This window comes from Podarcis filfolensis (genome assembly GCF_964270895.1).
Source record: "Podarcis filfolensis genome assembly, chromosome: 12".
Lineage (NCBI taxonomy): Eukaryota > Metazoa > Chordata > Lepidosauria > Squamata > Lacertidae > Podarcis > Podarcis filfolensis.
In genome coordinates this window covers 41,778,696-41,799,594 of record NC_139614.1, presented here as the reverse complement: position 1 = coordinate 41,799,594, position 20,899 = coordinate 41,778,696, and the positions used below count along the sequence as shown (strand labels likewise).

Sequence of the window (20,899 nt, the reverse complement as noted above, 5' to 3'; positions counted from 1 at the left end):
CCGTGCAAGGCGAAAGGCAATCTGCAGCGGCTAGAAAGTTTCTCCCTCTCTCCTCTTCTTCCAGCCTTTCCACTTTTCGTTTCCGACGAACCAACTCCGCCCCCCCCCCAAGAAAAGGCGACTCCTCCTCCTGCTGCTGCTACTACTGCTGTCCCTCCTTCGCCACCCTCTTGGGCTCAGCGGAGCGCTCGTTCCCGAGACGGCAGCAATTACGGCCCCAGCGTGAGCTCCACACCAGCGCTAAATGAAACAGCAGATCAATTAAAAAATAAACACTCCGTCGGAAAAGGAAAGACAACCCCCTGGGACGGCCGAACAGGCGCAAATGAACCTGCCAGGCTGCCTGAGCGCCGCCCGGCGCCCCCCTCCCCGTCTCTTTCTCCGCCTCAGCCGCCTCCTCTTTCCCCGGCCGCCTCCTCGCTTAAGGTGGCTGGCGAGGATGGAGAGGCCCGTGGCTGCAGCAGGTGGGGGTGCAGCGCGGGGTGACATTCGCGCTTTGGGGACAGCAGCAAAGCAGGGGCACCATGCCCCACCTCCAGTGAGGATTTCTTTAAAAGGATTTGACATTTCAAAAAAAAAAAAAAAAGAAACGTGGCATTTCTGGGGCGTGGGGTGGAATCAGAACTTCACTGCACGCTCTACCTGCTTTTCTCTGCTATGAAGACTCTTAATCTCAAAGTCGTGGGTTTGAGCCCCACTTTGAGCAAAAGAGTCCTACATTGCAGGGGGCTGGACTAGATGTCCCTTATGGTGCCTTCCAAACTTTGCAATCCTATGATTCTATGATCCCACCTAAACCAGGAGGCGTCCTACTAACCCAGATGGAAATAATGTGGGAAAATCAGCTCCTGTTATAAATTCGTGTTTTATTTTAAATTTTTATTTCACGGCATATTATTGCTTTTATTTTGAACTGCAAAAGGTCAAGGGCCATACACTTTTCAATGCTTGAGGCCTCTACATGTCTGGATCCAGATCTGCATGTGAGAGACAGACAGCAAAGCTCTTCTCTTTCAGGACTCTGGAAATGATCCCCAAAGGAACCTAAGGCCACCATTTGGGCTTAATGTGGGTTGGGGCTATTTTTAAAGTGGGGGTGGTAGGTGGCCTTTTTTTAATATTTCTGAACTGCAGTTCCCATAATCTCTGACCATTGCACATGCTGGCTGGGGCTGAAAGGTGTTGTGATCCCACTCCTCTTTTAATAGCTAAGACAGTTATTATCTTGGGGTTTCAGTATCTAACCTGTTACTCAGCATTTAACCCTTCCATTTGTGATACTTTGCTTCCAATTTTTATTTCATTCATTTGCCAAAGGTGGGGTTGGATCGCACCCTTAATCATATGCTCAACCTGTGTAAAAATTCTGAAGGCAAATACTTCCTCCATTGGCACGCAAGCTTTCTGTCACTATGCTCCTAGTTATGGATCCCCTCTTAAAACACACACACCCCTACTAAAATTAATTTGAATAGCAACCAATAACCCATTAAGTGTGCAATGCCACATTTGTATCCTTCTTCTAGGTTTATTCATGCTCTCCGCTGCAATCTGACCATGTGCATCTGTTTGTGCCAGAGAGGGATGTAGCTCTGAGGATGAATATTTGTTCTTCTTTTTACTGTGTTTTCACTGGGTCACTTCAGATCAGGAGCGTCCATCAGCTCTTCCACACCATGGACCCATGATGTTTTCATATGTAGCACTCATGTGATAAAATGGAGGGGATGTAAAAATTCAGTTTCTAGTCCTCATGGTGTATGCAAAATATATTTAGAATATGTGTCTCTGCATTAGGGGTTTATATATCCTTGTCCCACAAGCTCCATGGCACCAGAGCAAAGGCTCATCAAGTCAAGCATGCTTCTCCCAGAGACCAATGAGAAACCCATGGGAAGCCCACAATAGGACATGACTGCAATAACACTCTCATGCTCACGGTCCCCAGCAATCGGAGCATCCTCTCTCTGACCCCAGATTCAATATATAACAATCATGTAGCTGTTGGTGGCCATGAATTTGTTTAATTCCCCCTTTAAACCCATCCAGGCTGGTGGCCACCAGTACAGCTTGCGATTCCCTCCTTTAACTATGGCATAGGACAATGTATTTTCAGTCTCTCAACATTTATCTACTTCAGATGACCCAAGGACATAGTAACATGATGGCCAATCACTTGTTCATGCCATGCCCAATTTTACACAGCTCTTTCATGCACCCCTTACGCATCTTTTCTCTAAGCTGCAAAGCCCCAGATGTTTCTCCATCCCTTTGATGATTTCGGTGGCCCTTTCCCAGCTCCATTATATCCTTGTTGAGGTGTAGCAACCAGAACAGCAGTATTCCCAGTGTGGCCGCACCGTAGACTTGTGACAATATTGGCATTTGATCTTCTTGACCCCTTTCCTAATGGGGCCCGACGTGGAATTTGCCTAACCCTTGCCAGCTCTGCAGGCTCCCTTCTATTCACACTGAAGGAACCAGCACTTGTGGAAAGTCCAAAGCTCTATGCTGGAGTATGTTCAATGGTCCAATGTTCCACATCTCATTTCTTGGATTAAAATAGATCTCGGGGGGGCTGGACTAGAAAAAAAGCTTTCCCAAGATCCCAGAGAGCTACTGCCAGTCAGAACCAAGGTAGATAAGACTAGTGGTCTAATCTAATATAAGAGCTCCCATTTATTTATTAATGAAAGAATGAATGAATGATATGTTTTACTTCCAGAGTTGTCAAACTGTGCAGTGCGACTCCATGTATGATCTGTTGCTGCCAGTGGCCAGAAGATGGTCAATTCATCCTAAAAGTGCCCTTGTATGGAAGGGCCATAGCTCAGTGGTGGGACATCTGCTTTGGACACAGGAGGTCCCAGATTCAGGCCACAGCATCTCTAGGCAGAACTGTCTGAAACCCTAGACTGTACTGAGCTTGATGAACTGTTGGCCTGACTTGGGTACAAGCACCTACCTCCCCATGCAACTTCCCTCTGTGTTTGAGACTCTGAGCAGAACCATTTTGCAGCTGCTGAAATAAGGAGCTTCATAGTTCCTGGGCTTTGGGTCACTGCCTGGGGCAAGCAGGCAGACAGGTCTTGTTAACTCCCTCTTGCTGTTCTTCCCCTGCCCCTATCTGGATGGAGCAGCTGTCAAACCCTAAGCTCACTGGTGAGCGAGACTGAAAGCAGGCAAGAGTATGGAGGTAAGGGGAAGAAAAGGGCAGCACTCCTGCTGAAAGTTATTTAAGCAAGCTTTTCCCTGTTATTCAGTGCAGCAATGGGAGACACATCTCTGTGTGCAATGATCTCTGCTTACTCATCGGTTAGGCAGATGAGTGGTGGGTCAGCAGGGAAGCAAATGTAGAAAAAGTTTAGAAGTGGGGGGTCCATTTAAGCACACTTGCAAAACATTATCTGTAGTGGAAGATAAGTGCCATCAAAATAGATGGGATTTGTGTCTGCTTAATGGGCTTATCATGGGAGCACATGAGATCCCTTGCGCCTGCATGATAAACCCATTAAGCAAAAGTAAATCCCATTTCAAACTTGTTAAGTGCACAATTTGCTTAGTGCACATACTAAACAACACACTTCCTATATTGTTGCTTCCTGGCCTCTGAAGGAAATTGACATAGCAAAAAGATGCTATGCCATTAATGAACAAAACGCTTAAGACAGTTAACATCAAAGTCAGGGTCTTTGCCCCAATAAGCTTACAATCCAAAATCCAGACCAGGAGAGGATGGACACAAGAAGAGACAGAGTCAGAACACATGTTAAGTCACACGCACTTAGGTTTAGCTGTCAGTGGTGCCGTCAGGGCAGGACTTTGGGGCCAAAGACCAGGGCCCCCAACTCAGTGGATCAGGCAGGATAATCCCTAAGCGCAGTAGGACTGGTTGGTTTGCCAGCTTTTGAAATGAGCGAACCAACACACATTGCCACCCAGAGAAGAGTTGGAAGACCATTAAGTCCAGAGCCCAAAGCGTGACAGTGGAAATTGTGCAAATTAGCTAAGGAGCGTAGGAAGAGGGTTTTTTGCAGAGGTCCAGGGGTAAGGCATCTCAGGCCCAGGGGGTGAATGTGACCCTCCATACCTCTCTGTCTGGCCCGCTGGACTCTCCCCAGGTGGTTTTGCCTGGCTGGAAAGTGTCCTTTAACTCTGATGATACCTCTTGCCTGCCTTGGATGGAGGATACAGAGCGACATGTGTAGAAATTAGTCTCCTGGGCAATGCAGCCTTCAGGGCTGTGTACAGAACTGTAGAGCTGGAAGGGACCACAAGGGTCATCTGGTCCAAGCCCCTGCAATGCAGGGATGTTTTTGCCCAATGTGGGGCTCGAACCCGCAACCCTGAGATTAAAAGCCTCATGCTTATAGAGATGGGGATGAAGAAGATTCCCCAGTTTTGGTATGGGGATGGAGTGGGATTTTTAAAAAAAGGTAAAGGACCCCTGACAGTTGAGTCCAGTCGCGAATAACTCTGGGGTTGCGGTGCTCATCTCGCTTTACTGGCCAAGGGAGCCAACATTTCTCCGCAGACGGTTTTTCCAGGTCAAGTGGCCACCATGACTAAGCCACTTCTGGTGAAACCAGAGCAGCGCACAGAAACACCGTTTACCTTCCCACCGGAACGGTACCTATTTATCTACTTGCACTTTTTGGTATGCTTTCGAATTGCTAGGTTGGCAGGAGCTGGGACCAAACAACGGGAGCTCACCCCATCGCGGGGAATCGAACCGCCGAACTTTCGACTGGCAAGCCCAAGAGGCTCAGTGGTTTAGACCACAGCACCACCCATGTCCCTTTGAGTGGGATAGGCAAGTCCATATTAAATAAACACATAATATAAAAGGTGACTGCCAAGATTTGAAGGGAGAGGGAGAGAAACTGCCTGAAGAATGAATATTTTCTGAACCTGGGAGGGAAGGCAATGAATAAACTGGTGCCACCTGCTGCCAACCCACCCAGACCAAAACGTAATGGTGCTCCACATCCCAGTGAAATCTACATAGCAAATCCAGCAGCAGCAGTTGCTACCATTAGCCGCTCCAGATGCCATTTGGAGCAGCACCTCATCCCATTCCCATAATATTCCCAAGGGAGCGCCTCCGATGCAGAATTTGCACGAAGACACACAGGACACCTGTTTGCAACACTGTTTGTTAACTAAAAGGAAACCCTGTTGCATGCGCCCCTGCTGAGCTCAAGCATTTCAAGCCTGGGGAAAAGTGTTTTTATAAGCCCCACTAACAATGTAACACAGAACTTCTGGGGAAGAAATCTTCATTTTTATTATATGTGCATTGAATACTAGCCACTATAGGACTGGGAACGGGTGTTTAGCTTGGGTGTTGTTTGGCGCAGAATCCCCTTTTTATGCAACTTACCTGCCAAAGTGTTAAAGCGGGACATTTACACTTTTTTTTAAAGAAAAAAACACCGAGGAACCGACAGCGAGCCCAGGGCCTTAAAGGGCCAGCAGCGGCAGTCGCCTTCCCACCCCGGTGCGAAACCCGCTCCACCTTAAGCGAGCCTGCTGGGTCGGGGTCCCCGTTCCCCGCCCGGAGCCCTCGTGATAGGTAGCTGGGACAGGCGAGGCGGGGCCTGGCATCCTCCTCTATAAATATCCCTGAGAGCGCGGCCACCGGATTGGCGCTGCTGGAGCTGGAGCGAGCGAGAAGTTGTGCCAAAGGGACTGGCGGGGCTGCCGCCGCCACTGCCGCTCCGCGAGCCTCTCTCTCTTTCTCAGGTGGCAGCGCTTCTTCGGGAGCGAGCGAGCGCTGCAAGTCTCCCGCAGCTGCTCGGGGATCGGGAAGGCGACTCGCTGGGCGCAGGGGGACCGGCGATCTCCCGGGAAGCGCGGAGAGCGCGCTGAACGCCGCCGCAGCTTTCGGGGCTCCTCAGCCATCTTGACACTGCACGGCTGGGGGAAAGTTGCGGGAAGCGAGCAGCAGCAGCAGCAGCAGCCGCCGCCGAGCCCGTCCTTGCGACAAAGCCGAGCGGGGAAGAGATGAACGCGAGACGGCGGGAAGCGGACTGAGCCGAGAAGGGAAGGAGCAGGAGGCGCCCCAAAGCGGCGGGGGATCCCCCGAGCCGCCGCTTCTGCCGGGCCAGAGGGCGCACTTGCTTCGCGGGAAGGAGGCGGCGAGGCGAGCTGGAGCTTGGAGAGGTGGCGCCCGGAGCAGCGGCGGAGGAGGAGATCGGCTTGGCAGCGGCAGCAGCAGGAGGAGGACCGGCGTGGCTGGCTCGTTCGGCGCCCGAGGAGTCTGCCTGGACGCGCTGCCGCCACCGCCGCCGCTCCGGGCCGAGCATGGAGCGCAGTTACCTGTTGGCCGTGGCTTTCCTCCCGCTCTTGCTGCCGGCTTGGTCGCCGGGGCTGCCGCGCTCTAGCTGCGCCGCCTCGGCCGCTTCTGCTGCCGCGGCTGCAGCCGCCGCCGCAGCCGCTTCGTCGTCGTCGTCGTCCTCTTCGGCGTCTTCTTCGTCCGCGTCGGCGTCGTCGGCCAAGGAGCTGTCTTGCCAGGAGATCACGGTGCCCCTGTGCAAAGGCATCGGCTACAACTACACGTACATGCCCAACCAGTTCAACCACGACACGCAGGACGAGGCGGGGCTGGAGGTGCACCAGTTCTGGCCCCTGGTGGAGATCCAGTGCTCGGCGGACCTGCGCTTCTTCCTGTGCAGCATGTACACGCCCATCTGCCTGGACGACTACAAGAAGCCGCTGCCGCCGTGCCGCAGCGTGTGCGAGCGGGCCAAGGCCGGCTGCGCGCCCCTCATGCGCCAGTACGGCTTCGCCTGGCCCGACCGCATGCGCTGCGACCGCCTGCCCGAGCAGGGCAACCAGGACACGCTCTGCATGGACTACAACCGCACCGAGCTCGCCACCGCCGCGCCGCCGCCCCCGCAGCCCAAGCCGCCGCACCGCAAGCCCGCCGGCGGCGGCGCCAGGATCCCCGGCGCGGCCGTCCCTCCGCCGCCGCTGCCGCCGCCCGCCGAGCCGCCCCTGCGCAAGGCCCGGCCTCCGGCGCCCTGCGAGCCGGGCTGCCAGTGCCGCGCGCCCATGGTCTCCGTGTCCAGCGAGCGCCACCCGCTCTACAACCGCGTCAAGACCGGCCAGATCGCCAACTGCGCGCTGCCCTGCCACAACCCGTACTTCAGCCCCGACGAGCGCGCCTTCACCGCCTTCTGGATCGGCCTGTGGTCCATCCTGTGCTTCATCTCCACTTTCGCCACCGTCTCCACCTTCCTCATCGACATGGAGCGCTTCAAGTACCCTGAGCGGCCCATCATCTTCCTGGCCGCCTGCTACCTCTTCGTCTCCTTGGGCTACCTGGTGCGCCTCGTCGCCGGCCACGAGAAAGTGGCTTGCAGCGGCGGCGCGGCGGCGGGTGCAGTGCCGGCGGGCGCCGGCGGGGGCGCTGCAGGAGCAGCCGCGGCAGTCGGAGGGCGCGGGGCGGCAGGGGGCGCTGCGGAGCTGCAGCCGGAACTAGCCGTGGCGGAGCACGTGCGCTATGAGAGCACTGGCCCTGCCCTGTGCACGGTGGTCTTCCTGCTGGTGTACTTCTTTGGCATGGCCAGCTCCATCTGGTGGGTCATCCTGTCGCTCACCTGGTTCCTGGCGGCCGGCATGAAGTGGGGCAATGAAGCCATAGCGGGATATGCGCAGTACTTCCACCTGGCCGCCTGGCTGCTGCCCAGCGTCAAGTCCATTGCCGTGCTGGCGCTCAGCTCTGTGGACGGGGACCCCGTGGCGGGCATCTGCTACGTGGGCAACCAGAGCCTGGAAAACTTGCGGGGCTTTGTGCTGGCCCCCTTGCTGATATACCTGGCCATCGGCTCCATGTTCCTTCTGGCGGGCTTCGTCTCGCTCTTCCGCATCCGCAGCGTCATCAAGCAGCAAGGGGGCCCCACCAAGACGCACAAGCTGGAGAAGCTCATGATCCGCCTGGGCCTCTTCACCGTCCTCTACACGGTCCCGGCCGCCAGTGTGGTGGCCTGCCTCTTCTATGAGCAGCACAACCGCCCCCGCTGGGAGGCCACGCACAACTGCCCTTGCCTGCGGGACCAGCAGCCCGACCAGGCGCGCCGGCCGGACTACGCGGTCTTTATGCTCAAGTACTTCATGTGCCTCGTTGTGGGCATCACGTCCGGAGTGTGGGTCTGGTCCGGCAAGACTCTGGAGTCCTGGAAGGCGCTCTGCACCCGTTGCTGCTGGGCCAGCAAGGGGACCGCCGCTGCAGTGGCGGCAGGGAGCATCGGAGTGGTTGGCGGCGGCGGAGGGGGCATGGTGACTGCCGCTGCGGTGGGGGGACTGGGGGGCGGAGCAGGGTCCATGTACAGCGACGTCAGCACTGGCTTAACGTGGAGGTCTGGCACCGCCAGCTCAGTCTCATATCCAAAACAGATGCCCTTGTCCCAGGTGTAAAAGATGGAGTTCTTGGGGACAGGTGGGGAGAGGGTGCAGCTGACTATATTCCCCGCCTCCCCTTCATTCCCAAGCTTCTCAGTGGCCTCTCCAGGTGCAGGACGGATACAGCTGCTGGAGGCTGTCAAGTGCCAGGCCAGCTCCTCCTCAGCCCCCTTCCTACACTCCTTGTCTAGAGTCACATGCTCCATACTTCAAGGCACCAGCCTCCCAAAGCAAAGGACTGTCCTTGGACTGGCAGGAGTCCTCTTGGTTGTCGGATGGGGTTCCCTCTGCTTTGCTTTTTCTCCTCCTTTCAAACTCAAAAGGTGACATCAAAGCAGCAGGTGTCTATGAAAGGACTGCAGGGTTTGGGAAACTTTCTTTTTAAAAAACAAAAACAAAATGACTTTCTTTTTTAAAAAACAAAATCAAATGAACAAACTGGCAGATGCCTTAAACACATTCAAGTTGTGTCTTAATTATACACCCCAAATAAATACGGGTTTCCTATGTTAAAAGATGTATTTATATAATTATTTGGTACCTTGTACAAAATGTGTAAGATATGTATATAACCCAAATGCTTTACAGTCTGTAAATTTTTTTTGTAAAAAGAAAAAAGTTTAGAGGCTTACCACCAACTGCTCCCTCTTAAGAGCAAATATTTGAGTATTCTATTTTGTCAATAAAATAATGATAAATGATCTGTTTGGGAGGGGAAACATCCCCCTATCAATGCCCTGATTATTCCTGTGGGTTGACTCTGGAGTAAGTGTGAAATTTTGCATATCATCTAAGAGCAGAGTTGACTAGGAAAAAAATCATGGGAGGCTTGAAGGGGTCTAGGGTTTGCACCTTCAAGATTTAAATGGCCTTGTTCCTCTAAGTCAGGGCTGGAGAATCAGTGGCAGTCCAGATGTTGCTGTCCAACTCCCATCAGCCCCAGCCAGCCTGGTCAGGAATGATGGAAACTGGAGTCCAGCAACATCTGAAGTGCCACTGATTCTCCATCCTGTGCTTTTGTGTTCCTCTAAGAAAGGTGTGGGGGACCTTTGGTCCTCTAGCTGTTAATGAACCACAACTGCCATCAGCCCCAGCAAGCATGCTAATGGCCAGGGTTGATGGGGGATGTAGTTTGAACAGCTGTTCAAAGACAAGGATAGGGAGCCTATGGTTTCTCCATATGCTGTTGGACTACATCTCCCAACATTCCTGACCACTGGCAATGCTGACTGGGGCTCATGGGAGTTGTAATTCAGCAACCTCTGGAGGGCCCATGTTCTTTCTCCTTTAAGATTCATTGCCAACTCTGGAGCGGAGTATGATTTGACAACAGGGAGCAGCCTTGTTAACTCAAAAGTGTACATGGGTTCCCAATCTGCAAGCAGTTTGCTTTCAAATAGTGCCATCTGAAATCTAAGACAGGCTGGGAGGGGCAGCTGAGGTATTTCGCCTCAGAGCTTTGCTTTTTAAACAGCAGAGAATCCTCAGGGTGGATGCAAAACTCCATACTCGCTATGGTGAGGAAAAAAGAGAAAAGGAACCATTCCAGAGTGGTACTCCAAACTGCTTCCTCCCAGAGACTTTTCAGGTCTCCTTTAGAGCAGATGTACTGGAGACTTGAGACCTTCCTTGTGGGCCATCATTTCTCTTGCAGCCGTTTGCTGCCCTGTCACAAGGAATATAAACAAGGGCCGGGTATTCGTCTCTCTTGGCTGCTTTGTTTTGACTTCTGCCCAATGAATGTTGCTTTAGGAATGCGAGAGACCTGCATGCTCCATTTTGCCTGTTTTTGTCCATGCTTGTTGGGGTGATCAGCACCTGCCCCTTCTGCAGGCTGAGGCAGAATTGCTAAAGCTGGTTTAGGGAAGAAAAGTAAGCTGAGAATTGTCAGAAACATTTTTATTTTTTTTTTGAGTGGGGGGGGGGGAAAGCACTTAGGGATAGATATCTCCCTTCTGGGAGACTGTCCTTGTCAAGGCTAAAGCTAATTGATTGGGGTAAGAGGCGGTGGAATTAGCAGAATGCCTGGGTTGGGGGAAGCTGAACTTTTTACCTGTCTACACCAGTGGCTCAGAACATCTCCTTTTAAAGAGGAACTAAATGAATAGGGTTAATCTGTCAGGATCTTGGTTCCTTTTGTGATTGGGGAAAAACTTTGATCTTTTCTCTAAATGTACTGCATAGGAGTGTGTGGTGTGGCTTTCTTTTCTTTTTTCCCTCAAAAAATCACACCTCCTGCCCAGATTCTCTTGTTGCAAACCAATTGGCCACCACGGAGTCCTTCAATTAAAAAGAATGTGGGGTTTGCTTTTTCGTTCTTTTTTTTTATTTAAGGGAGACTTGTAACAGTTTGTGAACACCAGAGGAAAAGGAGAGAACAGCCTTTTAAACAGATTTTCCTAGCATTGTTAGTCAGACTGCAGGCAGTAAGGCCCACGTTTTAGAGTATTATAAAGGTGGGGGGGGAGGTAAAGTAATCCATGAATACTCTACAGGTGGTCTTCTTACAATTGCTTCAATTTAAAGCATTTCTTTTTGCAGAGAACAAAATTCTTCTCTATAGCCACTAATTGAACCAGAGGAGAACTATTACCAACACGACATTGTGTGTGTGTGTGTGTGTGTGTGTGTGAAGGGAAGTCTTCAGTGCTTGAAATTCTAGCACTACAATATTTGTTTTAGAACCAACATTTCAATACACAAAAAGCTATATTCTGCTTCATATTTGTATGCCTGTGGCTTCTGTTATATCTTCTAGAATACATGCTCAATGGATCAGAGGGCATGTCAGCAGTAAAAACAAACAAACCCTGAAACTGTCCCAGGACTGCTTGGTGCTAGGCAGCCATTTTGCTTAAGGCCAAAATTGCAAACAGAACTGTGAAAAGGGAAGGTCTACTCCGTTTTCTCCCAGTGTGGTGACATATTAAATCCCCTGACACCATTGAGTGAGAGAGGGTAGTCCTGGTATATTTTTCACATTTGCCTCCATGCTACCAGTATTAACTCAGTTGAACTTTGAGCAGATCCTCTGAAATTAACAAACATGACTAATTTCAATGGGTATTATCTGAGTAAAACTTAGTTGAATGCAACCCATTATTATTTATTGAACAGGATTTATATACTACTTAACCATCAAAACCTCTAAGCGATTTACATAAAATATAGAATATACATTAAATTCACCAATAAGACCATATGTTAAAGAAAGTTAGCCTAATTTTTCCCCAAAAATAAAATCAGTTTTAAAATAAGCGTTATGAAAGACATACTTAAATTATGTGTCTGGGTAGGTTTGCTTAAAAAAGAAGGGTTTCTAGTAGGTGCCCAAAACGGTTCAGTAAAATGATTATCCATGGGCAGGGAGTTCCAAAGCCTAAGTTCTGCCACGCTGACAAATCAATTCCTTGCAAGTGCAGAACTACCATTGTTTGATGCATCATTTCTCTTTCCTTCCTTTAAAAATCCCCAAACAGGGATTTCCTCATTTGATTATTGTTCCCTGTATAAGGGAAAACTTAAGATGGGAAATTAACTTACCGTATGTGTTTTGTCCAAAGAATTTTGTTTGTTTTTTTAATTTATTTATTTTTTGGCTCCTATGTGATTTCAGCTGCTGAAGCAGAACACAACCTGCTGAGTTAAAATAGCCCAGTCAGCATTATTTTTTTAATTATTTTTTTAAAGTGAGATGGGGGTTGAGGAGTGAAGCTGTTGCTTTGACTTGTCCAAGCAGTAAGTAGCTTAGAGTGTGCATTTTCTAGCAACTAAAAGCAAATGGGGAGCAACTTGTGCTCTTTCCAAGAAACGTTGTTGTTGTTGTTGTTTAGTAGTTTAGTCGTGTCCGACTCTTCGTGACCCCATGGACCAGAGCACGCCAGGCTCTCCTGTATTCCACTGTCTCCTGCGGTTTGGTCAAACTCATGCTGGTAGCTTCGAGAACACTGTCCAACCATCTCGTCCTCTGTCGTCCCCTTCGCCTTGTGCCCTCCATCTTTCCCAACATCAGGGTCTTTTCCAGGGAGTCTTCTCTTCTCATGAGGTGGCCAAAGTATTGGAGCCTCAGCTTCAGGATCTGTTCTTCCAGTGAGCACTCAGGGCTGATTTCGTTCAGAATGGAGAGGTTTGATCTTCTTGCAGTCCATGGGACTCTCAAGAGTCTCTCCAGTGCAATACAATGACGTACAGCAGGGGTAGCCAATGCTTGGGACTCCCAACTCCCATCAGCCCCAGCTAGTATGACTGATGGTCAAGGCTGATGGGAAGTTGTAGTCACCACTTTGGCCTACAGGCTGAAATAAGACATAGTGTATTGTAAAGTCATCCTTGGATTAAGCCCACTGAAATCTATAAACGTGACTAGCTTAAGCCCACTGACTGCAATGGGTTTACTCTGTAGTATATGATCAGTGGCTGGATGAATGCAAAAGGTACTTGAGAAACTTTGTTACTGTTGTATTCATTGGCAAGATTGTTCTTTTCCTTATAAGCTGGAATAGTACTAAGAAATGCCATTTTTGTCTCACTACAGGTCAGTCACTTGAAATCTTAGGAGCCCCGAGGGTGGAATCATAGAATTGTAGAGTTGGAAGGGACCCTGAGGATCATCTAGTCCAACCCCACAAAATGCAGAAATATGCAGCTGTCCCATATGGGGATTGAACCTGCAACCTTGGCATTATCAGCACCATGCTCTAACCAACTGAGCTCTCCAGGCTGAACTACAGTGGGACTGTAGGTTATTTCACATTTCAACAACACGTGTTTCCACATGTGAAGTGCCCTTTACAGCTTCTTTAAATCCCCGTAATTAGTTGCAAATCTAGGTGGTGGTTGGTTGGTCCTTTAAGAAATACTGCTTTTCCCCAGTGAACAGATTGGGCTAAAAAGCAGTGCAAATAAAAGCAAGCCTGAAGGAATCTGTAGAAAGCTGTGAAAGTTCATGACCATATTGGAGAACTCCTCACAGTTAAAACAAATTGGATAAAATTATAAACACCCTACAAAGTGGATGTTTCTCAAGATCAGTCTTCCTAATTAGTCAAGTTGGTTTCTTCTTGAATTCGACTTTGAGGAAACGACGAATTTAGAAAAGTAGACGAAAACGTCCTGTGAATAGTTAGGGAGCAGTGCCACTTAGTGGCCACACAGGAAATTAACCCCAAGCAAAATGGAACAGAAAGGTTGCTTGTGAATAACAACTTATTTGTAGTTACAGATAGGTAGCCGTGTTGGTCTGCCATAGTCAAAACAAAAAAATTTTTTCCTGCCAGTAGCACCTTAAAGACCAACTAAGTTAGTTCTTGGTATGAGCTTTCGTGTGCATGCACACTTCTGTGTATCTGAAGAAGTGTGCATGCACACGAAAGCTCATACCAAGAACTAGCTTAGTTGGTCTTTAAGGTGCTACTGGCAGGAAAAAAACTTATTTGTACTAATTTAAATAGTATGCACTCTTGATAAAAAGAATGAAGGGAATTAGGTGCATTTTAACATTTGGTTTCAGAACAGGCAGTCATAATTTGCTGCTTCTTCCCACCCCCACTTCTTTATATTTGCTTTGCATAAGAAAAATACCCTGCGCACAACTCACTTTAATGTAGGAAAATTGTGTCAATCCACATTATGGACTGCATACTTGTCGTATCACCAGTAAGCTAATTCAGGCTTACATGGCTGCTGCATGGATTAGTTAGTGGGTATTTTTACTATGTGTGGTATTACAAGTAAATTCTACTCAGAGTAAACCTATTAAATGAATCAAATTTAGCCATGTTCATTCATCTCTGTAGTGCAGCTCTGAGGAAAACCTGGTTGAATACTATCTGATTTTTTGTATTCATATGCATAGTTTAAATTAGTCTGCATTTAAATTTATTTTTAAAAGAGTCAAGTTGCAATATGCTGAAGTTGTATTCAAATCAATGGGGTTTGCTTTCAAGTGAAAAAGCAATAGGACTGAGCTGGACACTTGAGGAGAAAGATACCAGAACAGGCTTCAAATCACATACCACAGTTTCCCTTTAAACATTTCACTTCCTTTTGCTTACAGTTCTGTAATCACAACTACTAATATTAATTACCACTCTCTTCCTACCTACACACTGACCACTCTTTGATTTCTTTAGATTAGTTTTGGGGAACCTGCAGTGCTCCAGAACTCCCATCATCCCTGACCACTGGCCATTGCTGGCTGGGCATGATGGGAACTAAACCTCTGACAAGCCACAGGTTTCCCTCCCCTGGTGTAAGGAAGAGAGTTAATCAATGAACATCTAGGCAGAGAATGCCATTAGCACTTGTGACCACAGAACTTACTGTGGATTAAGTATTCTGTATTTAAAAGTTTAACATTGTGAATGCACAATCCCATGCACTGTGTCAAAAGAAGTTTGCTCCCTTTTGTGTTTAGAGATGCGGCTGATGTGGACCCAAACACTACAATGTTTGTATTAGCAGAATGGCAAAGTTGTATGGCTTTTTAAGCTAACCAATGCAGCATATGTCCACTGAGGGGACTATCAGCTATTGGATCTTTGCAGCTTGCCTTCTTTGTTTTGAGTTGGTACCCTTAACTTTCTCGAAATATAAGAATGTGCACCCATCATTCCTTCAGTCTCAAACTCCCAAGGAACAGTGTTACTGGCAAAAGTACTGAGAGTTGGAGCATTGGTGGAGACACAGAACTCTACAGGTTTTCCGGGTAAAAAGTCCCCTGACTTCTGGTACCAGAGAAGAACTTGCTCATTGGGGTGAAGTACTGATTTCTTGGTTCTGTGCAGGTTGTAGTCTGGGAAATAAATGATCTGCTTCTTGCATTCTGGGGAAGTTGTCCAGAAAATGGCCATGGAGCACATCACTGCATGTGACAATTGCGTTTGTGTATTTCACAGCAAGTATTCAAACTAGGAAGTTGCAAGTGGAGTTTCTTAGCCTTCTATTTACCATGTGTACATTTTTAAATGGGTAGCATAATGATGAGCTTTCCCTCTGCTCTTCTCACACCAGCACCATCCCAGTTTCCATGATGCTGCGGACATTCAGTAGGCATATATGACCAGTTTCCCCAGGTGCAACCACTGGCCTGGTTTGCATGTCACAAAAACTGAAACCATGACTTAATGCACATGTGCATGTTCCTGGAGAGGAGCTCACAGCCACTTTGCTGCTTCCTGGTTATTTGCAGCACAGACCTAAACCATGGTTTGCGTGGCATTCAAACCCAGTTTGTGGTTTAGCTCTCCTGAATACACAACCACAAGCAATAAAGCAGGTGTGGGGAAACCCTGATCCACCAGATGTTGCTGAACTACAACTGTTATCACCCCTAATCACAGGCCACACTTGCTAGGGCTGATGGGAGTTGTAGTTCAGCAACATTTAGAGGGCCAACTCCTGTTGTAAACCATGGGGCAAACCTCGGTTACAGTACATGGTTATTACACTCAAGCCAGGGTTTGGACAACAGCCTAAGCCATGTTGTGGCCTAGCACAAGACAGTGGCACAGCAGAATGACCAGGGAGGAGCAATCTAGATACACAAACCCTCCAAGTGTCCTATTTTATAGGGACGTCCCTGATTTAGAGAAGCCGTCCCAGTTTCTGATTTCATCCTGGAATGTCCCACTTTTCCTTAGGATGTCCCTATGTTCATTGGAGAAATGTTGGAGAGCATGGAGTTACCTGACCTCCAAGCCATCTGAAGGCAATCTTGTATAGGGACCCGTCTGGCGTGGCTGGGGCAACCCAGTAAGATGTGTGGTATATAAATAGTAAAATTATTATGGAATGGGGCATCCCTATTTTCCTCAGAGAAGTGTTGGAGGGTATGTAGCCATGTTTGCACTAAGCCATGGTTCGGCTCCTGTAAAAAAGTAGGTTCACATCAGGCTCAGTGAAGAGAGGAGCTACTTATGCCCAGCAGAAGATGGTCAGCTGGCAGAAAAGCCAAGAAGGAAATGGTGCACAATAGATCAATGGGAGCCCAAAGCAAAAAGTATACCCAGGGAAATGTTAGGACTGGGTGAGGCAGAATCCTATTTAGGACTAGCAAATTCATTCAGTGTGTCAATCTTTTAAGGGTTGGAATGGCGTGGGACTGGCTGGTGCTCTGAACTCCAGCCTGGAAACGCAGCAATGTTTCATTTCAGACTCCCAAGGAGAAAGTTGGGCTGCAGGTTCTGTCTCTGAAAGTTGCTCCACCTACATCATCCAGTTCTGATTTTCTGATGGGGCATCTACTCTTCTAACTGCAGGAATGGCAGACACAGACACATGGGACAACTGCTTCCCGGTCAGGCCTCTAAAATGAGCCTTTGGGAGAGCAAAGCCTCTTTAACTGGGTCTCTGTCGTGGTTCATTGCCCCCACAGACCCCGTTAAGAACGTCTGCAACCCCCTGGAATCTTGCACCACTAGTGGAGACTGGAGTGGCGTTTGACAATATCTAGCTGCAGGCACGCTTGTTAAGAAATAGTGCCAAATGCAAAGGCTCTAGGCAAACCAATATCCTACCCTATCTGGCTTCAGAGAAAGTTGCCTATATGGTGTTGCATGAGTGTCAGGGAACTGTCATCTGAGAAGAAGGAGGTGAAAGGGCTCATGGAGGGTGAGAGAGACCACTCAGCGGAGGAGGGGACCAGCAGGGGGAGAAGTGGAGTTACAAGGGAAAGTGAGTCGGAGGGAGAGCTCAGAGATACTTCAAGCGGGAACAGTGGAGAGGTTTCAGGACCTCCCGTAGGCACACCCACTCCTCGGCGGAAACTGTCACGCCGAGAGTCCAGAAGACGCGTTTCCGTCAAGGAGCTTTTATGCTGGAAGAAGTTCCGTAAACGCCCACTGTCCGATTCAACGAGCGATTGATGGAGCCATGCTTAAGGAGCTCCATCACAGACAGAGGTTTGGGAACTTAGCCAAACTCTGAGGGATCAGGATTTTACGCACAAGCAGCTCACCATCCCATCACAGCAATCGGACAGTCCCTGAAAGCAGCTTGTGCAGAGAGGCATCATGAGCAACCCAGCTGGAGCCGGAGGAGCAGCAGGAGCTGGAGAAGGTCCAACTCTGGAAGAAAGGTACAGAGTTTTGGAACTCCAGCTAGCAATGCAAACGGCGAGGCTAGAAGAAAGGAGGGCGCAGGATGCAGAAAAGGCAAAAGGCGCTACACTAGCAAGAAAGATGCCAGGAATGGTGCAGAAGTTTGGGGGGGGGACCCCAGGAACTACCAAGCCTTTAGGACAGAGATGCAGTATGCTCTTGAACTGCAGTTTAACGACTTTCCCGATGAGGCATCGCGAGTGGCGTTTGTGATTGGCCATCTCGAAGGGGGGGCGAGAGACTGGGTCCGGCCCCTGATGGCAGGGAATAGTGACATGCTGAAGGACGCGAGGAAGTTTTTTCGCGCCATGGATTTGATGTTTTCCAGCGAGATTGAACAGGGACTGGTGCGCAGACAATTGATGGCTTGCAAACAGGGGAGCCGATCGGTTCGTGAGTACTGGACTGAGTTTACAATGTTGATACATAAATTGGGGTGGGACCTATCGGCGGAACCCATTCAAATGATCTTTGAAGAGGGGCTTTCTTCGGCGGTGAAAGACGAACTTTCCCGGGCGCCCAGGGCGGAGTCTATGGACCAGCTGACCAAATCAGCGCTGACCATTGGAGCGCGCCAGGAGGCAAGAGCCTTGGAGAAGCGGGAGGGGAAAGGAGAGCGTTGGGGGGATTTCCGCATTCCAGAGATTCCAGAACCCAGTTTCCCGCCCGGAGAGCCGATGGAAGTTGGAACAGCGCGCGCGCGCGCAGTTTCAAATCCCAGTGAAGGGAGGAAGAAGGAAGGAAAGAGCGCCAAGAAATGTTACCTCTGCCAGCAGCCAGGTCACTTTGCCAGAGTCTGCCCACAAAGAAAGGAATGGCAAGGGAGGGCGGGAGCTGTTGGGGGGAAGGAGGAGGAAGTCCAGGAGCCAGTAAAAGCCAACGCCTGTCTGCCGCTGTCAGGGCACTGCAGACAGGCCAAGGAGCAGTAAAAGTGCCCACTCCGGAACCTCCAAGACCAGCTCTAGTAATAGAGGTGCTGCTAGAGCTGGCAAACGGATACCCACTAAAGACCAAGGCGCTGTTGGACTCAGGCAGCTCCTGTAATTTTATGAGCAAGGAGTTTGCAGCTGAACACCAGATACAGACACTCCCTTTAAGCAACCCCCTGCAGGTCACCACGATCGATGGGAGGGAGCTGTTGGGGGGAGAAGTTAGCCTACAGACCGTCCCAATGGTTATGAGGGTGGCAAGGCACACTGAAAGGATAGCGTTCAATGTAGCCACCCTGGGAGGGGCGCCAGTCATTTTGGGAATGAGCTGGCTAGCGTTGCATGACCCGCTAGTGGGCTGGCATCAGAGAGTGGTCTCCTTTGGGTCAGCACATTGCCTGGAACACTGCAAAGAGGGAAAGGTGCCAGAAGGGGCAAAAGCCTCCCTAGCAGGGATGGAAGTGGCGGACAAAGGGAAGGTGCCCAAACAATACGCTGACCTGAGCAAGGTCTTCAGCGAAAGGGAAGCAGATAAACTACCACCGCATAGAGACTTTGACTGCCAAATTAACCTGGTCCCTGGGGCCCAGCTCCCCGTGGGCAAGCTGTACGCCATGTCAGACAGGGAAATGCAGGAGTTGAGGGAGTTTATTGACAAAAACCTGAAGAGAGGTTTCATCAGAGAGTCCAGAGCGGTGGGGGGCAGCCCAGTGTTTTTTGTGGACAAAAAAAACACGGATAAACCGAGATTGATCGTGGACTACCGGCGGCTGAATGCCGTGTCAGAACCAGTGACTTTCCCCATGCCCAGGATTGATGACATTTTGACCAGGGTGAGGAAGGGAAAGATATTCACGAAACTGGACCTGAGAGGAGCGTACAACCTGATACGAATAAAGAAGGGGGATGAATGGAAGACAACGATGTTCACCCCCCTAGGGGCTTTCGAATATCTCGTTATGCCCTTTGGATTACAAGCAGGCTCCGCCTGTTTTCAATCGCTCATGAACCATGTACTGGGACCTTTGCTCTACAAGAATTGCGTGGCCTTTCTCGATGACGTGCTGATATATTCAGAGAATGAGGAGCAGCATGTAAAGGATGTCAGGGAAGTGCTGAGCCAGCTGCAAGCAAACCAGTTGTGGGTGAAATTGGAGAAGTGTCAGTTCCACGCCAAGGAGGTGGAATTCCTGGGGTACCGCCTATCAGACAAGGGATTAGCCATGGATCCAGGCAAGGTACAGGCGGTGCTGGAATGGAAGACACCGAAAACGAAAAAAGATGTGCAAAGGTTCTTAGGGTTTGGGAACTTTTACCGTAAATTCATCAAGAACTTTGCCCACTTAACGGCTCCCATCACGGACTGTCTGAGCAGCAAGAAGAAATTCGTTTGGACGGCGGAGGCGGAGCACGCTTTTGAGGAATTGAAAAAGGCATTCGCTTCGGAAGAACAACTCCTGCATGTGGATTTACAAAAACCCATGAGAGTGGAAACTGATGCCTCAGACCGCGCGGTGGGGGCGGTGCTGCTTCAGCCAGGGAGCAATAAGTCGGAATGGAGACCGTGTGCCTTCTTTTCGCGTAAGCTGAACAAATCCGAGAGGAACTACACGGTATATGACCGAGAACTACTCGCCATTCACGAAGCGTTCCGGAGATGGAGACACTTACTAATTGGTGCACAGCATAAGGTACAAGTATGTACGGACCACAAGAATTTGGAGTATTGGAGAACGGCACGAGTGCTCAACCAACGACAAGTGAGATGGGCCCAGGAGTTCTCCAAATTCCATTTTGAAATCTGCTATGTGCCAGGTCCAGAAAACATCAGAGCGGACGCTCTCTCTCGCAAACCTGAATATTTGGAGGGGGAGGGAGCGCCAGAAGAGAGACATATTATCCCAGAGGACCACTGGGTGTGTGGTGCGGCCTGGGTGGGGCAAAGAGAACTGGTAGAGGGAACGGTAAATGATGAGTACGCCCAGGATAAGCTCAGAGGTTTAAGGGGAGAGGGAGAAGACCCCGGAGGTTTTGAAGAAAGAAACGGGGCATTGTATTACAAAGGGGCGCTATATATACCCGAAGGGGAACTGAGGGGGAGAGTACTCAAACAGCTGCACGACAATCCCACAGCGGGGCATTTTGGGCAACACAAGACCATGTGGTTGGTGACCAGGGAGTTTTGGTGGCCCAAGGTGAGGGAGGATGTACGGGAGTATGTGAGAAGGTGTGACCAATGCCAGAGAGCCAAAGGAGAAAGGCGGGCACCAGCGGGGTATTTAGAACCGTTACCCACACCAGAACGACCGTGGGAGGCGGTGTCGATAGATTTTATGACTGATCTGCCCAAATCCCAGGGGAAAACCGCCATACTAGTCGTAGTAGACCAGTTAACTAAGATGGGTCACTTTGTAGCTTGCTCACATGCAGTCACGGCGGAAGAGACAGCAAAATTGTTTGTAGAAC

At 49.6% G+C, this 20,899-nt stretch overlaps 1 protein-coding gene and 1 long non-coding RNA gene across 2 annotated transcripts in view; both read left to right on the top strand.

Moving 5' to 3' along the window:
- The window catches only part of LOC310746367, a 345,446-nt gene that overhangs the window by 181,651 nt on the left and 142,896 nt on the right, over positions 1-20,899 (top strand). The window lies entirely within an intron of this gene.
- Positions 6,171-9,109, top strand: FZD8 (frizzled class receptor 8). The gene has a single exon (XM_083579597.1). The coding sequence runs from the start codon at positions 6,307-6,309 to the stop codon at positions 8,419-8,421; it is 2,115 nt and encodes a 704-aa protein (XP_083435723.1). The 5' UTR covers positions 6,171-6,306; the 3' UTR covers positions 8,422-9,109.

What these genes read in the sequence shown, in the direction of transcription:
- FZD8 (XM_083579597.1), top strand. Translation starts at nt 6,307, where the DNA reads ATGGAGCGCAGTTACCTGTTGGCCGTGGCTTTCCTCCCGCTCTTGCTG.